The following is a 19,848-nucleotide window of genomic DNA, read 5'->3' as shown; positions in this document are numbered from 1 at the left end:
AGGAATGCCTGATGAAGTAGGTGGAAGTGTTGAAATTACACCAGAGGAAAGGTTGGCCATGATGTATGTTTCAGAAAAGCACGAGTGGTCACATTTTGGTCAAGAATATGACATTGATCGAATCAGTCGGGGTTTAACTCGGATTATGGAACTTTCAATAGCTGAACCATTTACTTCTCCGGTAGATTTGAATCGTTATCCATATTATGCAATTGCAGTGGAATATCCAATGGATATTGGGACAATCAGGTCTAGGCTTCAAAATCGATTTTATAGGTAAGTATGATTATAACCAAGTCAGTTGAAACTTTTATTTTGTGAAAAATTTTGAAGCATGTTAATTTTAAAAAGTCGTCAACATCCAGGTATGCCAATGCTACATTGAAATCTTGACATAATGATACTTTACAGACCAAGAAAAAATGTCCTTACAGAGAGATTATCTTATGGGGAGGGGGGGGCAGGTTAACATTAGACTATAGGCATTTCCAAACGACAAAAAATATTGTGTGTTGAGAGATTTATTAATATATTGTTTTAACAAGATTTCACTGTATATACATATCGTGATTCTACTGCACAACCTTACTGATTTTCTCAAGTTTTAACAAATTTAATTGTAACCAAGTACTACAGCATTAGCCAGCCATACCTTAAATATCAAGGGACACCAGCTTTTTTAATGTTGGAGTCTGTTCTTGACATGCCAGAAAAAGTGAGGTTCTATAAGTATCACAGTATGCATTCAGCCAATTCAGTGAATTTTTAGAATACAGATATTTAAGAACTTTCTAGAAGCTGTGACTCAAATTTCCCAGCATGCCAGAAAATAGTTATTCTTGACATACTGGTCATGCTCACTGTTTCTTGGCATGCTGGGGAATGCTTTATTTTTACATTTATGTATTTAATGTATGTAATCCCATTATTATGTATTTTTACATTTCATTTATTAGAAATGCAAGGGGAAATCTTGTTTTTATTGCTTCAAGGGATAAAATTGAACTTTCACAAAACAATTGAACTGGATATTTGGGTGGGGGGGGGGACATTATGGTCATCAGCTTTGAAATCATGAGAAATTTCTGTGCAATAAATTTTGAAATGTATGTAGCCCTCTAATCTGTTTTTATATGCATGGATCTGTTTGTTTTTTAAGGAGATTGGATGCTGTTCGGTTTGATGTCAAGTATATTGCCATCGATGCTATCAAATTCAATGAACCAGGGAGTCGCATTGTGAAGCAAGCAAAATGTGTTGAAGAATTATGCTTGAGATTTATAAAGTATGTTCTATTCCCTAATAATGAGAAGAAAAACTGTATGACATTCAAGTTAGTTTCTCTTGAACATTTTTTTTTTTCTATTCATCAACTTTTATAAGTTGACAGTTGCATTTTAATTCAAAAGAAGAAAATCATATGAATAGAATATACAAATTTCCCAGAATTGTACAAAATGACTATTGATTTACTATTTATATTAAGTTTGAATACGTCATTTATACATAAATAAATATATAGATACTTGCCATACTTGCCACCCACATACTCATGATCGTCATGATGTTCACGTTCATTTCATAGTGTATGATTTTAATGGGTTTTGAAAAGATTGATTTAATATAATCCTTGTTAGGGTTTTATTTTTGTCATATTTCAAGCAATTCAAATTCAAGATTTTATAATTGCAATTTCGTTGAAATCAATACTTAGTGACACATATTCTTATTGTGGAAAATATTTCAAGATCAAAGTCTCAATCATAAATCTTTTGAAACGAATTGAATTTTGTTTAGATCTTGACTGAGTGTTGTCAATTTTATCTAAGATAATTTTATGAGTTTTGATTATATTAATGAGTTTTTTTAACTTATTTTCGTCTCTTTATTTGAAGCTCGAGTAGTTGCCAGGATCCAATGCTTTTATATCACGAGATGATGGAAGCAAAGCACTCAAGGTCACAGGATTCGCAAAGTGAACTAGATGTGTTGTGTAGCGAGAGTGATAGTGATGAGGAACATCCATCTGCAGGTCGAATGAAAAGAAGAAAAGTAAATGTTGCTTAAAATATTCTCCAACAACCAAATTTTCAACTCAAGGATAAAACATTTAATTTCAACCTGAAATTAGGTTGAAATTTTGATATTTTTTCCAATAGAAAAGACTTAACCCAAGCCCAGATATTTTGTAAAGCTGATTTCTCAATTTCAACACATTTTCTAAAAAAAGAAACATTTTACAAGGGGTTTAGGTTTTCTGATATGCTGAGTAAAGGGTTCAGAATTTTTGTAATTTTTTACTTCTAAGAAGCTTTTGAAAAGAATTTTAATGGCATATAAATTTAAAAGTAATCCTGCTTACAAAACAATCATTTTTTTTATTAGTTTTGAATTGGATTTCTGACATTTTTTTAAAGGAAATGTTATTAATTTAGATACTACTCATCTTATTAAAAAATATTAGAATGAAGAGTGAATTTAATCGTTTTAGTAATTACCAAGTTTTTACCAAGTGCATTTTATGCACTAAAGATAGAAGTGAAGATGAGATTATGAATTTAATTATGGTAGCAGAAAAACTGAAATTATGTCGACTCAAAAATAGTTTTTTTAATACTGTTTGGCAGCCTAGTAGTGAGTGAGACAATCTTTTTTTTTTAACACATCTAGGTAAAAAATTATGGTGAGTAAGCAGGGAAGAATAGCATTCAGAATTGTCTTCAAGCTGTTGATCTGACTATAGCTAAAGTTCAGTCAAGATTTAAGGAAATTTATTAGGATCATGAGCACACTCGTAATGGCAAATTTTAAAAGCTACTTACTCTAGGAATGCAGCGTTACTACTTATTTCTGACTACAATTGAAAATATTTCTCGATAGAAGTTTGTTATGTCAAGCATTTTTTATCAAATTCTGTCAAAATCGTCATTTTTTTTGCTAACTAAAAAATGCTTTCTCTTCAGATGACCCGCAACCTTGCTTGTTAAGACAGAACACAAATTTGAAGTAACGTTATTTCGTTATTGAAATCTTAACATGAAGACAGCACAATGTTTTGTGATACTGGTATGCACCAATCGGTCCCTAAAACCTTTCCACACTTGTTCTAAATATCTTTGTGTCCTTTACACACAAAGGAACAGATTCCCGTTCCCTTTCTTTTGTCTCTAAAGAAGAGCTGAAGGTCAAATCCTGGGAAATAAAATCTTTGGATTATAGTTTTCTATGGCAAAAAATAAGAAAAAATGAGGGGATAATTAAATGAATTGTTTATCAGGGTTTTTCATTTGTTAGATAGGAGTTTCACCTTTTTATTTTTGTTATAATTTCAGAAGAAAAAAGAATTGTCAAATCAAAAAATTCATTGAATCAAAGTTTTTGTTATATTAGGGTCAGATTCTCATTTGCATAAAATGATAGTGTTGCTACAAAAGTGATAGAATATCTCCAATTGTCAATGTGTTTTTTTCACTTTAGTTAAGCTTACTGGTCACAGCTTATATAAAAAAGTATTTTTCACAGTAATAAATTTCTGTTTCGAATTTTCGGATATGGGTATGTATCATTGGAGATTATAAATCCAAGGGGGCCGAAAACTGATTTGATCTGAGTGGGGAATTTAAACATTTTATCTTACTAATCATTTAAACCAAAAGGCTTGTTTGGGATTGCAAGTCGTGGCAAGTTTAATGTTCTTGTTTCACTTTAAAAGAAAACTGATGTAATAAATGAAAAACTCTGAGTTAAACTCATGTTAAATATGATTATAATACCACCATATATTTTGCAAAATTCTGGCACTATAATTTGGCATTATATTGAGTCATTTTCGACCCTTTTGTAATCTTTATAAGTGATTAATTCGCAGAAAACTTTTGGCACAATAATATAGTTTGTCTGTATTTTTCTTGTGCACAATGTAAAAAAATATCTTACTTTTGAAATTGGTTTGAAGCTTTGATTCCTTTGTTATGGTAATTATTTTTTATCAATCAGAAGTGTGCACTTAAAAAATATATATTAATGGATAATGCTTTTTATATAATTTACTGAGGAGTTAACCCATATTTTCAGAGGAGAGAGCGAATATTGCAGTCAAACAAAAGACTAAAAGTTGAAAATTCAAAATATACATCATCAACGTGGAAGCAACAGTGCATTGCATTACTAGATGAGATGTTCCAGTGTGATGACTCCACCCCATTCAGACAACCTGTTAATTTATTAGAATATCCTGTAAGTAGGGCTGACAATTTTAAAATCTGTCTATATATAATTATGTTCTTAATCATTTCTCATAAACTGATTTGCAGTATTTATCTCTCAATTCATTTTCCAAATAAGGTTTCATTAGGGATTTTTGTCTTCTGATTTCAATTTCAAATGAATTTTTAGCATATAGGTGTGTTAAAATTAATATAAATTGTTAACAAATCGATAAATATATCAAATGGTAAATATATGAAAATAACTTGGTTAATCAAGAAATGACTTTATTCATAATTTCATTAATGACTAATGATATTTTTTTTATGTTTTAAACATTACTATTTAAAATATGTCTAGCTAATGGAATTATATTGGTGATTTCAAATATTAAATTCCTCCATTGCCTTGGACTTAAGGTATTTACTGCTCTTGTGAGCTTACTATCAGATATGCAGTCAACGCTGCTTATTAGAATCATGGATTCGGGTATTGATATCACTTTCGCCAAATATGAAACAGACCAATATCATAACATAGGAAAAAATTTGTTTATAGTTATCAGGACTTTGGTTTGTGTGTGTTATCTTCTTTTGTCAAAAGATATTTTATTTCTGCGCATTTTAAAGCTATATAAAGTTGAACCAGACTGATTTCCCCCCCCACCTCCCATAAGTTATCATTATCAACTTCCAACACTATGTAGGAAGTCAGAAGACTCTCTTGTTGACACAAAATTTACAGACTCTGTTCACAATGTGCTAATTGGGCTGTAATAGCTCCTATGATCCATGTGCATGTGGAGCTGCTTTTGCAATTTCTTTCCTATAATGAGGTGTGTCTTAAGGTAAAAGAAAAGTCCCTTTCTCTTCAGTTTTTGGTCAGTTTCTTTTAATTGACCACATCTGCAGTTTCTCAGCCAGAAAAAATTTCACAACACATCTACGTATGTGGCTCTGCACATTAAAATCGTAATTTTTAATGCACATTACAATGTCATCCCTTCTGACTTCTCACTATTTCTGAATTTGCAAAAAAAAGATTCTAAAGGAAAAGAAATATTTTATAAAAACAAAACCAGGGAAAGGAGCATTCCAATATTTTGAAACTGGTTATTTGGAAAAGAAAAACAGTTGTGTCCAGTTTTCATACATTCTGTTTGATTCAACAAGATATATGCTCATCGTATTTGAAACTGGGACTTTTTCCAGTTATACATATCAATCGGTTATTGTTATCGGAAATCCAGAGTTTTGATGCGATCACATTATAAGCACCATACATTGTATTGGATTTTTTATTTGTACTTTTGTGATTATTATATTAATCTCTTGTGCATCATTTGAATTTTAATTAATATTCATCAGGATTACCGTGATATTATCGACTGTCCGATGGATCTTTCAACTGTCAAAGATAAATTGGAAACAAATCAGTATAGCAGCCCTATAGATTTCTGTAAAGATATGAGATTGATTTTTCAAAATTCTCGCAACTACAACATAAATAAGAGATCTAGGGTAAGAAATGTTTAAAAAGTTAACTTACTAAAGTAAGGTATTCTTGCATGTTAATTTTTTGCTTGCTGCATAATTACAATGAAGTATAAAAAAATTTTCAGATTTATTCTATGACAATACGACTGTCTGCATTCTTCGAAGAAAAAATCCGTAGTATAAGTAGTGATTGGAAGTCTGCTGTAAAATATGAAGAGAAAGTTAGAAATAACCAGTATGTTAGTGACAGGCAAGTTTTTATTTTTTTATATCTCATTCTAGATAAGCAGAATGTATCTTTTTTTCTTTTCTTTTTTCTTGACCAATGATAATCTAAATTGCTTATAAAAATCAATATTATTTTGAATTATATAAATCAATAGTTTTTCATACACATCAACATTTTATTTTTATTCACCTGTTATTCTTTTCTCATTGTACTGAACAAATTTAAACATCAGTGTGAAAATTGATTACAGGCATAGGTGTACGCACTTGCTCAAGAGTTTACATTTTTTCCTGCAAAATAACACTATAATCTGTGCCGGAGAAGGGGATTTAACCCCGAAACCCCCACCTCTTTGCGTATGCTAGTGACTACAGAATAAGTACCAACAAAAATAATTCATTCCGAAATCGCATTCACTAGCTGAAACATCGTTTCCCACAGATTTCTATGGAAAATTGTTTCATTTGGTAAACAACCCAAAATTTGAAGATAAGTTTTACAAACACTAAAGAAACACAGCAAAAAAGACAAACTAACTGATTTCAGTGATGTCCAGTTGCAAAAAACAGGCAATTTCGCCCGAACCAGTATATTGATATGGTTTATTGTAGGCTCTTTCGAAAGCTGGTGTAATGGACAAGATTTTGGTAAATTTGACCGATTGTAGCTAGACGGGTGTTTACCTAATTGACAGTGAAAACATTTTAGTGAAATTCAATTTTCAACTTTACCTATGTTTCAGCTCTTGTAGCTTGCCATTAAATCTGGGTATTTCAATAAAATTAGTGTCACCTTATAGGATTTTTCTGGTCTTCATAAACATGTGCTTAGTTTGTGTGTAGGCTTCACAAATTTGGGTTTTTCAGACTTGACACAATATTTTTTCCAGAACTGATTAACCACCAACAGTTCAAGGTACGACAGGTTTGGTAGGGTGTTTCATGTTCACTTAGGCTGGACCTTCTTTCATTTGGCAGAACATGTCACATTCACCCTGTATATAGAAATTTTTAGTGAAATTTATGATTTTGGAAGAAAAGAAGCATTGAAAAAAATCATTTAAAACCAATAATTAGAAAAAAAACATTGGTTACCATCATCAGTTAGCTATAGCAACTGCTACCACATTTGGTTCAATATTCCCACGAGTTACATGACCAAAATTGCTGTTATGTGTTGTTGATCTGATTCAATCATAATTATTTTTCAAATTCTGTTTTGTTTATCAAATTGAAAAAGTTTTGATCCAAATACAATTTTCACTCATTTTTTACAGACATCTTTTTATATTATAGGTTTGGGTGACCATTTCCAGTATATTTATTTTTCAGAATCTGGCAAACATCAATGGATTTATATATTCCCTCTTTCCCTTTTGACATAAATAGGCTGTCTACAACCCACAGAAAAGACATGTTCTACCAATAACACTGAGTACCAGCAAGGGAATATGCAAGAAGCCCTATCAGGAGTTTTTAGTGTTGGTTCTACATTTTTTCCCCTTATGATAGTTGCAATGGGTCTCTGAAGCAGTCCACTATTTGAAGCCAAGTGGTTTTAAGCTAATTTCGGCATTACTCCTCCGCAACCATCTTCAACAAGAATTTCTATTTTAGGCTCTACAAATAGTAGAATTTGTGGGATTTCAGCTTGCAACACTGTTGTATTATATGGGCGTGCATCCATGTTCACTAAAAGGTTTATTAGCTGAGAGGCAGAAATGGTACAAAAAATCTTTGTCAGCCAAAAAATTTTAGCCAAGATATCGCTGCATAAAAAAAACCAAATTTTTAAGTAATTTGTTCAAAAGCTATTAAAAGTGAAAACTTTAAAGAAAAAAATTCATACTTTTTCAGTTATATAATGTTTATGATTGACAGAGTTTAAAAAATGCCTGAATTCCTTACTTAATTATTAAACATAAATTCTCATTCTTTGCAATATCCTCCAGGAGAAAACCATTTTCTGTTGTTGGACAAAATGGTTTGTCTTCAGATATCTTACAACGACCATCCACTAGCAACAAAAAAGACGATGTTTCACGGCAACTAACTACTCGGGGCAGTCATGGTTCAAATTCTGGGAAATTTGTTGATCATCATAACAGTCGTGAGTAATGATATTTAGTTTTAGTGCCTATCACTGAATTTGAAAGTTTTTTTTTTTTTTTTTTTTTAATACTTCACAAACTAAAATTCTTAAACTTGAAGAAAATATGTTATGTTTTCTTTCTATAGAATTACAGCATTCTTTGTATCTCCTGTTACAATCATCTGTCATACTATTAGTGAAATTAGTTACAAAGATAAGATTTCCCATACATTTATAATTAAGGCTGAACTATAGTTGATCCATTGGGTGGATAGGAGTCCCTTTATCATGGAATAACTCGAGCCATCTGTTGCCGAGAAGAAAAAAAATCTGTTTTCAAGTGCAACATTCACTTAGATATTTGACTCCGAAAATCACTAAAAATGAGGAAAAGAACCTAATAAACTAATGAACAAGCTCATTCCGTACACTTCATATGCTGTTTACCCCTCATGTTCAACAATTTTCAAATTCAAATATCTAAATGAATATTGCACTTTAAAACATTGATTCTCTCCCTTCCCCTTGGGAAACAGACAGCAATACCCTTTTAATTGGGCTTTTAGAACAGAGCAACTAAAAAAAGTTAATTTTCTTATTTTAACCGGCAATGATGAGATATCTTACCTCCATTGCCCAGCATTGACGAGCCTAGTTGTTTTGTCAAGTTTATATCTCAATGGAAACATTTTCTTTTAGCCTTTAGTTTGTACCTTCTGAAAATAGGAAGAAAGCTTACTTCATTAAAGGAGTAATGACATTTTGAAGGGAGGTTTAGTGATTTCTAATTGCTGCTTAAAGGGTTAATTACTATATAACTCTCACAACATGAATGATGTATCTGAGGTCTACACATGTCATTTGGATACAAAAAGTAGGAACTATGGTTCTAGATCAATCGTTCACAAGTTGTTCTAGGATAAAGGGACTTTCCCATGCACCTTGTATACAGTGCATTAAAAAAAGTCTAAACTTCGATAAGTGATGGAATACACATCAATAGAATTCTTTGTTATGGGATGCAGGGTTGGAAATGAAATGTAAAAGTGCTAAGAGGTGCAGCAATCATGAATTTTGTGTTGCAAAATGTGCGCTTGCTGTATCCTCTAGCATCTTTGTTTCATTTTTATCATGCATTTCATGACAAAAAAAAAGATTATCTTGGTTTGTTATTCCACCATCTCTCAAAGTTTGACTCATCTTTTTTTAACACCCTGTACATCATGTGATATATGTATTATGTTGAGGCATACCATAAGTATTTATTTATAAATTCTAATCTTTGTCCTACTAAATGCCTATCATCTGCAAATCGAATCATCAAGGTATGCTGTCCTTAATATAACAGTATTGCTCTGTTGGAACTACAATATCCTCCAAAAAATTATATAAATCTGGAATTTAAATTAGTTTAGTATAACTTCAATGTATAAAACATCTTAATGTGAACTAATGTGCAAGATCTTTTAATTCATCTAGGGATAAAGAAAAAGATCAATAAAAGTGACAAAAGACCAGTTACAAGATCTCCTCAAATCAAGAAAAATCTAGTTAAATTAAAAACAGGTAAGCTGTGTCAATGAAAGTGTGATTCCAGAATTTTTCAATGAATATTGCTCTAGAAAATGCCCCATTTAACATGTTAAGACCACTCTTCAAATTCAGGACCAGGGAATATGCAAGCATAAATTTTAGGTGCATATAAATTTTGTATATGATTATTGGTTAATAATTTTTAAAGAAGTTTTTAAAAAACTACCATTAATTTAATAGTATGCTTTTATTGTTAATGCAAATTTTCAGTTAGTCAACTTTTTAACTAATACAAATTATTTGTATAGTTAAATTAAAATAATTAGCAATTATGATTAGAGAAGAGGTGTGTCCAGACTTTTATGAGGATCCACTTTTTGTGAAAATGATCTGTATTTTGGGAAAAACAAGTAATTTTGTAGGGCAAGACAAAATCTAGTTGATTTCATACAAGGAAATTAAATTTTAAATTTATTATTTTGCTGATTTGTATTTTGTGATAGATCCATTTTTAGATTTTAAATTTTGCAAAAGGTCCAGAAAACGGACTTAAATTTCTGCCTCATGTACCACGTTACAAAAAAATTAGGAAACTTTTTTCTTATTTAAAAAAAATATTTCTGTTTATGGTCAGGTCTTAAAAAAAATCCCTTATCAAAATAAAATTTCTTTGCAAACAAGTTTTAAAAAGTACTCTTGAGACTCACAAGACCTTTTTTAATTTGCAAAAATAATTTTTTATAGAAGTTTGTATGAAAATTTTTTGCAATAAAGTGTTGCACAAATGCAATGTCAATCAAAAAGGAGTTAAAAAGAAAATTGAGTTCATATTTAAAGCCTTCCACACTTATGTAGTATAGTTTTTGACCTAAGTACCAGTGAAATTCTTTAGTTTTGTGTAGTAGAGTAGTTTTTTTAATTACACTGCTCAACAATGACTTTGTTCTCCAAGATATTGCAGTGATTTTAGGATGATTTTGGGGTGCTGATTTCAAATCTGCATTGGTTTTGTCAGATTGACTCTGAAATTTAATTTTCACTTTATCTTAAAAATTAATACATAAGCAGCAAACAAACAACATTGTAACAGTGCTTTATAAATAAATAAAGTAAATCATTGCCAAAGATATTTCAGTGATTTTAGTCATTTTGTGGTGCTGATTCTGAATCTAGTAATGGTTTTGCCGAATTGGCTCTAGTTTCCGAGATAATGCATTCGCTCAACAATGCAATTTGTATGCTATTTATGTATTACTATAAAAAAATTTCACTTGATCTCAAAAACTGGAGCTAATTTGACAAAACCAATGCCAGATTTTGAATCAGTAGCCCCAATATACCCTAAAACCATTAAAATTTCCTTAACCGGTGTTGTGAAAATTCTGTGCATAACTGATGTCGTGGGATCATTTTGACCCAGCAAGTATTAATGCATTTTAAAAATCAACAAAAGGAGTCTTCATAAAAGCAATGAGTTTTTTACATGACTTCATTCATCAGCCAATTAAAAATTCACTAAATTTTTTTATTAAGACACGCATTGGAAAAAAATGGAGAGATATATGACTTTCGAAAAAAATTAACATGATTGAAATATACTCAGAAAATAAAATTTACAAATTAAAATAATTACTATATTTTCACAAGCGCCAAAATTAATTATTTTAAGTCGATAACATAGTACTTGTAAACAACACCATGACATGTTGATCACACAGATCTTACGTACAATTCACTAACAACACTATCCTCATGCTCACCTTGGATATCCGATGTTTCACAACTAATTTGAAAATGTTATCTATAAAACTGCCGCTCTTCCAATACGTCATTTTGATGTGAACACTCTGGCCGTCAGACAAAAAAGAAGACACTAGTGGTGAGGGGGGGTCATTTTGACCCCACAAAAACTTTGATCAATGATTAAAGGGAAGAAGAAGTAGAACACCATCATAAATTTGTCAAACACGTGTAAACAACTAACATGCCAAGTGGATAATATTCATACCTCAGCCAATGAAGATAATTAATTCTGAAATTGTATTCATTAGCCAAAATGCAATTTTCCCATAGGTTTCATAAAGAATTGTTTAATTTGTTCTAAGTACAGCCCAAAATTTGAACGTAAGTTTTATGCGTGAAACTTTAAGAATCTCTGTAAAAAAAAAGACAAAACACCAAAACCTGAAATGAGCAGTTTCATAATTGGATGAAGGAGAATTCATATGAGGATGAGAGACTGAAGATCTTTATTTCCCACTACGTGAACCCAGTCACATTTGTAGGTGTCCCTTTTTACTTGCAATTTTGGTCAGCTGATTTCTGTGTGTCATACATTTGCACATAGGGATAGATAATCTCTAGAATGTCCAGACCGTTCAGTTTGGTATTGTTCACTTTGATGAAAATCTTGCATTCAGACGATATGGTCATTGTAAACATTTGAGTCTAGACTTTTTTAAATGCACTTTTCTGTTTGCTGAATCATTTCACGAATCTTTATGCATCCCGTATTAACAGACAACAAAGTCAAGTGAAACAATCTCTTCACCAAGAGCAGTTTAATTACCATTAACAAATTATTTTTACAACTTACAATCAAAGCTTGTTTGCACATTGGCCAACAAAATTCGTCAAATAACCTTTCTAAACAGTGAAATGAATAGATTTCTCTCACCAAGGTCCACCATTTCACCTTTCAGAACCATATTGTATCTAGCGCTCCACTATGGCACATTTTGATAGTTCCCAACTGAAATTATTGATGATGCTCGTCACACAATAGACAAACTGACAGAGGACCGACTTCTTGAGTTGATCCAACATCCAAGTAAGCAATATAATTTATGGAAGTCTGGTTAGAAATCATTATAGAAACATCCAGCAGCGAACATGAATTTGCACGACATCAATAATTCCCCTATCAAAGTCGTCATATGGTGTATTATGACATCGTGAAAATCATTAGACATCTTAGACTGGTGATGGACCAAGTCATGTCTCTGCAATAAGCTTTGAAGATTAGTTTAATGATTGCATTTTTAAACCGACAGTCTGGCCAGCAACGGTTAAAGTGCCTTGGCACAATCGTTGAAACAACTAACACATTTTAGATGAGGAACTGGATTTCAAATGAAGAGAAACATTGACACTATTTATACAAGACAAAACCGGTTCTATTTCCGGCCGACGGACTATTCATGATCTTCAGATGGGTCTCCGCAGTGACAGAAACATACCAAATAGCATACGATCATAATAATTGCAATGTTTAAGCCAGTTGCATTCCCAGATAACTTTTTATCTTCCCAAATTTGAATTGTCAACGGACGCCAATAAAGAATAACACAATTTTCTACTTGAATATTTACTAACATTAAATTTTAATTTACAATTAAAACAATTTAGATTAGAACACAAAATAGGTTTTTTAAGTTTAGCGCTAAAAATATCACGTCTATCAAAGTAAATTAGATTGATCTCACCCGATCGACATCTGTCCATTCATACAGGAACCACATTTCTGCAGCACCGCAACCACATTATTCAATTAGGAAGTCCATGCAGATCTGCATTGCCTTTCCGTGAAACGCCACAAGGAAAGTGTGGAATCAGTCCATTGCCAGTTCAAAGAGAAAAGACCTGTTGTAGAATTACATCATAGTTTTGATCAGCATGATCCCATCACAGTAGAAGCATCAGTCGTTTCCTGACAGAAGTTCCTATTTCCCTTGATCTTAACATCGAGAGTGGTGGAAACACCACAAAGTGAGATCACTGCATATTATTTCTTATGCATCAGAGAATCAGGAAATGCACAAAGCACCTTGCTTTTTAAAATATGGTTAGAAAAGAGTACAAGTGGAGTTCACAATATAAAACTGACATATAAAGGGAAATTCTCTATCATACGTGATCACAGAGACCAATCAACTTCAAGGTTATCAAATCCACGTACAATATTGTATTATTGAAAGATTGTGATCAGAACCTGGCAACACTGATCGCCAATAGGCAATCAACCGGACCGGTTAAAGAGGGCATGAAAAGCGGTAAATTCATATTCCTTTACATAAAAATGACTAGATTAGGACCTTTTCCATCGGGAGTCTATGGATATGTTACATAGTTTAAATTAAAGTAAACAATATCTTAAGGGGTGGCAACATTTCAAACAAATTGGCGGTGATCGCAATCATCAGAACCGATCATAAGTGAAACTAAAATGTATTCCTGAGCCTAAAAAATAGTGACTATGTATAAATGAGTAACCTTGACCTTCTCGCTTAGGCTATGAGATCATATTACGTAAAGCTCTCTGGAAGATTCTGGGCAGCCATACATTATTTGGGCTCGAGTAACAGTAGTTCTGGTAATAAGATTGGTGAGACAATTCAACTTCAATGGGGCTGTGTTATGCTAGCGAGTGAATCTACATCCACTAGAAAATTTGTTAGTATCACTGTATTACAATTTTTGGGACATGAAACATTTAAACCTGCTGGTATTTTTCTTAATTGGCTCATGTAGGAAAAGAAAAACATGGCATTGAAAATAGTATCAATTGTTTAATACTAATTTTTCAGGAATTTTTTTTCAAAAAAATCTATGCAATATCTAATTCTCCTAGATTTCAAATGAAATTGCCTTTTTGTATTGGTTTCTACTTTGAACTCTTGTGATTCACATTTTTTATTTTATTTTATTTTTTGGCTTCATGATAATTAATCAGATATTTCTTATTTAGTGAATTCTGTTACAAATGGAATTATGAGAAGTTCCAGAGTTAAAAGGTTTAAGAAAATCGAAAAATCAGCCAAGCGTTTCCGAAGAAGCAGTAGGAAAAGCAAAAGTGATTCTGAACCCGAAGAAAAAGCAAGCGACACCGAAAGTTCAGGCTCTTCCACTGTTGCTGATGATGACGACGATGAGGAGTATGAAGATCCTAGAGCAAATCAAAGACCAAAGCCTAAACCTCCTGCCAAAAAGCAACATAAACTCAGAACTAGAATGAATCATGTGCACAGCTCCAGTCCAGCGCAGTTGTTGAAGAAAAAAGCATTGCGTACAAAACGTTTGGGATCATCATTACGGTCACATACATTGCCAGCTCGAGCTTGTACAATGTCATCTCTGAGACGAGCAACAGCGCGTTCAACAGTTCACCCACTATCTCCTCATTTAACGAGGTCTATGCGTGCATCTCGGCCAACATTTGAAACAATTCCACAGAGGAGATCCACTCGCGTAAGACAGTTACCTGCTCGTCAAATGATGACTGCCAGCGAAGGAACAGACAGTGATCAAAGCTCTAAAAGTCAAAGTTCCAAAAGTCAAAGCCCCAAGAGTCTAAGCTCCAAGAGTCTAAGCTCCAAGAGTCTAAGCTCCAAGAGTTCAAATTCCAAAAGTCAAAGCTCCAAGAGTGAATCCAACTCGAACAGTTCATCTTCCACTTCAAGCTCAACATCTACCTCTCAAAATAAGCGGCGTACAACCAGACACAGCAGCAGCAACTGCAGTGACCATACATATGGAACTCACAGTGAATCAGAGTCCAATGGGTCACCTGGTCAGGAAAACATTGTCAGGCGCAATTACCAGAAAAGAACCCCGGCTAGTCCAGCTACTAAAATTAGTCCTAGAATCACACGGGGTGCCTTGGTAGATCGGAATCGACCAACCAGCAGCGGTCCACGGAAGTCTGCGGGAATACAGACGAGAAACCGCGGCCAACGAACAGTGCGTTATGTTGAAAGCGACGAGGATTACTTGTATTCCGATGACGATAATAATAATAATGAAAGTCGAGGAAAAAGTATTTCGATAAGTAGTCGAGGACGTTTACGTAAGCTGATCAAGCACGGTAAGGCATTGTTTACGGAATAAAAAGCAGCTTACAGTTTTAAATATTTCATCAAATACACACACAGTTATCACTGATGTTTCAAACCAAAGCCTTAAGTCTTTTTTTTTGAGAAGTGACCATTATTTCGAGTGAAGAAAATGAGATGTACAGGAAATAATTAACTTTTTTTTTACAGTTTATGATGATGTATTGTAAATATGTCGGAAAGTCATTTTGACTGTTCATACTTACGAATTTCCAGAGCCGAGATTTTCTTGAAGAGCGAGCAGCAATGTGCTTATTACATTACACTGCGGGAGAAACTACTTTTATGTTATAGACAGTAAAACCTGTGGTTCAATTTCTTTTTTCCGCTCTTCCTCTCGTTAGGTATTTATGACTTACATTCTATGTTTTTAAAAGTTGTCATCCACATTTTTTTCCACTTATTTTTTTCATGTACGCTTTATTTATTGTTGTGTGTTGTCTATTTTTTAAACTGGTAGATCATCAGTATTTATCTGAACCGTTGTTCCTCATGTTACAGTCGACGCTCGTTTTTATGAACTCAAACAGACATTAACAAGTGGTTTGTGAATAGGGGAAAGAAGTTCTCTCTCAAATGAATGAAATACATAGTTACCAATGCTTCCAATTTTTTAGACTTATTAAAACTTTCCGGGTGGAAACCAGATTTTTCCATTTTTCATATCTGTATAGAAAAATCCTTAAATTGTGCTCCATTTGAATGAAATATCTCTAAAGAAAATACTCTTTCAGTCCCCTTGCAATTCCAGGATGGCAATGGCTTCTCTAGAGAAATATGGTTAATTAGGATTTCAGCTTGTGCTTTGGAACTCGGCAATTGCCGCCTAATACGGTACCAAAAGTTGCCAATTATTGTTGAAATCACCTAAAAATTACAAATGGCAGGAAATGACGCGACATCACAAATCAAATGGGATTAAAATTTATTCTCCAAAAAAAGCATTTAATGTGACAAGTGTGTAAAATATAATATTCATAGTCATAATTTAATAAGTTTATAATTTTTATCTTTGATTTCCAGTGAAGAATAAGAAGAATTCAAGTGGGCTTCATTGAAAATACGGAAAAAATTTAACATTTTTATTTTTTTTTAAAAATTGAGACTGTAAAATAAGGGAATGTTGAAAAAAAATCGGGTCATACTGTCAATCTATGCAATATTAAAAAAATGACTAATTATCCCTCTTATTTGTATAGCATTTTTTTGTGTGTCTGCGGACCAGAGGACTAGTTCGTAAAAAAAAAAAAGTTGCAGTTCGTAAAAATCAAACGTTGACTATACCTTGATATTTGCATTTAAAGGATTTTTTTTTTTTACTGAACCTAGAAAAGTTTGGGATTTAAAAACAATGCAACAGAACGTCACTCAGCTTGTATTAAATATTTTTGCCTCACATTGTTAAAATAATCAAATCCATTGAAAAAAATATTTTAACCAATTTTTCTACACTTTCATAACTTTTCTATATTTTTTCATTTTTCACATCCTTAGATATTTTACTCGATAAGTCTCGAAGCTTTTTTTTGTATCATAAGTTGTTTATATAATGTTTCAATGGTAATATTGATTAGTTTTAGAACCCTCTGTAGAATAAATTTTACTTCTTCATGCAGTAGACGCCGCTTATTGGAATCATGGAAAATGTTATCACTCAGGTATTCTTATCACTTTTGCAAAGTATGGAATTAACCACAGTGCCATCTCAACGAATGGCCCAGGGGGGCTCATGAAAATGAGATCTGGTTGAAATTTTTAAGAGTAAACATGCAAACTTGCCTGGTAGGGCCTCAGAAAAATCACTTGACCTGATTGCCCATGATGCTCTTAAGACAATCCCGGCCGACAAATATTACTATAACAAGGGAAAATATTTGTAGTTATAAGGACTTCGGTTTATGTTATCAGTTTTTTTTGTTTGCATCAATAATTTATTTGTGCATTTAGAAGCTAAGTTTTTTAACCAAACTTTTCCCTCTCCCATAAGTTATTATGAGCCTGAGAGTTTATATAGGAGGCTAGGTGTGTTCTCTTCCCAGTACCTTGTTGACAAATATTTTTGTAATTAATTCACTAATCGGGCCATAGTATTCGCTGAGCTTCTTTCACAATGGTGTTTTTTCCTATAGTGAAGGCAAATGTATGACAAAAAAATGAAATTCTTCCCTTCAGTTTGTTTCAGTTGACTGGATTCAAAGTTCCTTTTCTGAGACTTTCTCAAGGGATCTATGGAGCTCACTGTATACATTTAAGAAAGTATAATAATAACTCTTCAAAATGGCTGAATAAAAGCAAAATTTTGGATTTTATCTTGAGGGGGAGGGAAAGAAAAATTTTGTTCGTCTCATTTTGGTTGGACCAAGCGAGATATATGATTATCGTATTTACAACCAGGATTTTTTTTCGGATATAGTTATCTATCGGTTGTTGTCATGAAAAACCCTGAGTTTCGATATGATCACATTAAGTGGCGTGCACTGTATTCATATTGTTTAGTCACTCAACTTGAGTCCTACATGAATTTTGACATAATTTTCAAACTAATAAGATGATCATGTTTTTTTTTAATGGTTAATGGAGCACTATGCAAACATATGATAGCACCATCATTTGAATGTTGAATAGAATCTTGTTACATACTCTGTTAGTTTTAAACGACTGATTTCTATTCCATGTGCAATTGTTTGTCTTTCGAAACAGAGCATTTTAGTTTTTCCTGTTATGACTCGATATTTTTCAAAATTATTGTTATTGTTATAACATCTGCGTTATTTTGATATGTTTAAAAAAAAAATGTTTTTGACATCCGCAAATTTCGGTATCTTTCCGAGAAATTATTCTTTTTCACAAAATCGCTGGTTTTTACATTTCGAAGAAAAAGAATTGGAGGTTGCAGAATTCTATTTACCAATTTAAAATACAAATAATAGTTGAATAGACCTGATTAGTAACAATTTACTTATAAAGACAAAACATTTTAATTATGGGAAATATATTTGAAATTAAAGTTATATGGAGAGAAATACAGGTTATATATATAATGTAACATCAAATCAATATATACAATGTATGTTCATCCAGCGATACTTCTCGAAAATACTAACGAAAATAATTCATTCTGGGATAAAATTTGTTAGCCGAAATGTTTGCTATCTGAAACAGGATTTACCATAGGTTTCTATGGAAAGTTGTTTAATTGGTTTCGGGCACTGCCCAAAATCTGAAGTTTTATGAAGAACCACTATTAGGCTGGGATTACACTATAAAAGTTTCGTAAAAGATATGTTGCAAAACTATAAAAAAAACCAATAAGCCTATTGGTTACATTTGCTCAAATGTAATCAAAATGCTTATTAGTTGCATTTTCAAAGTTTTATAAAAAAAAACTTTTTTAAAACTTTTATAGTGTAATCCCAGCCTTATAGAGACATGGTTAGAATAACCATTTTACTGCAAAAATAAATTGCTACTCCTGATCAGATTTTTTTTTTTAGATAATTCAGAGCTGACGATTTGTCATCAGTTTAAACCTTTTGTAATTTTTCATGTAAGCCTTGTCTTATATATGGGTCTAATATTGGGTTTGGCTTTGCGGGCCACATTTGGGCCATGGGTTGGAGCATGTATTCTCTATGTGATGTAGTCAGCTCATTTGTCTCATACATGCAGATGAAGAATATAGTTCCGAGAATGTCTAAGCCACTCAGTTTAATGCCAAGTCTTGCACTAAAAGCACCTGTAAACTAAAAACATTCAAATATAGGGTGTTTTTTTTATTCATTTTCTCTTAACCTTTTGTTTTACATGAAAAGGTTCAAAGTTTTGATGATTGTTGTGAAAATTCAGCTCACGATTTGGCTGTGTCATGTTAGTGTGTGCATCTGTCAGCAAAAATCTTTATCAGCCGGAATAGAAGTATCGCAAAAAAATCTTCTTAAGCCGAAGCATAGCTATACTTTCAAACTACAAAAAAAAGTATTTCTGTTCTCAGTGCATTGCAGACTTTGATCGAACTTGGTCATTACATCCCGTAATTTTATGAAATTCACTTTTGTATATTCTGTTATACTTTTAGGGGTGAAAGCCACATTCAACGCCGCCCTCTGTATGATAGGATTAGAATGTACATAGATTATATTGCAGTAAATATTTCATTATGTATGTTTGAAATATGTAGTGTGTCCACTTTTATCATTATCCAATAGCTGATTTCTAGACCATAAATCGTAGAGTTGACTAATAATCAAGAGTTTTTACCTTTTGATGACGATTTAGAAATTAGCTTTTCGGCATTGTTGCCTGATTTAAAGAATTGTTGAAATAACTTAAGTTTCAAAATAAAGGAAGCCAGATTCGCCCATCCTTATGAAAACTCTGATACCTTGCAAAAGATTGCACGACC

At 32.4% G+C, this 19,848-nt stretch overlaps 1 protein-coding gene across 2 annotated transcripts in view; it reads left to right on the top strand.

Annotated features, from left to right (window-relative positions):
- Window positions 1-15,549, top strand: part of BRWD3 (bromodomain and WD repeat-containing protein) — a 61,463-nt gene extending 45,914 nt beyond the window's left edge. For both annotated transcript variants that reach the window (XM_089244479.1, XM_089244480.1), the window contains 9 exons: window positions 3-276; window positions 1,160-1,285; window positions 1,896-2,052; window positions 4,075-4,236; window positions 5,574-5,726; window positions 5,828-5,952; window positions 7,883-8,040; window positions 9,502-9,588; window positions 14,303-15,549. In XM_089244479.1, the coding sequence (XP_089100605.1) occupies window positions 3-276; window positions 1,160-1,285; window positions 1,896-2,052; window positions 4,075-4,236; window positions 5,574-5,726; window positions 5,828-5,952; window positions 7,883-8,040; window positions 9,502-9,588; window positions 14,303-15,441 (2,381 nt within the window). In that variant the 3' untranslated portion in view covers window positions 15,442-15,549. The remainder of the gene's footprint in view (window positions 1-2; window positions 277-1,159; window positions 1,286-1,895; window positions 2,053-4,074; window positions 4,237-5,573; window positions 5,727-5,827; window positions 5,953-7,882; window positions 8,041-9,501; window positions 9,589-14,302) is intronic.
- The last annotated feature ends 4,299 nt before the right edge of the window (window positions 15,550-19,848 follow it).

Source organism: Pholcus phalangioides, unplaced genomic scaffold (assembly GCF_987345545.1).
Source record: "Pholcus phalangioides strain wild (caught in Gottingen) unplaced genomic scaffold, Ppha-v1.0 ptg000015l_1, whole genome shotgun sequence".
Taxonomy (NCBI): domain Eukaryota; kingdom Metazoa; phylum Arthropoda; class Arachnida; order Araneae; family Pholcidae; genus Pholcus; species Pholcus phalangioides.
This window is presented reverse-complemented; position numbering and strand designations above follow the sequence as displayed.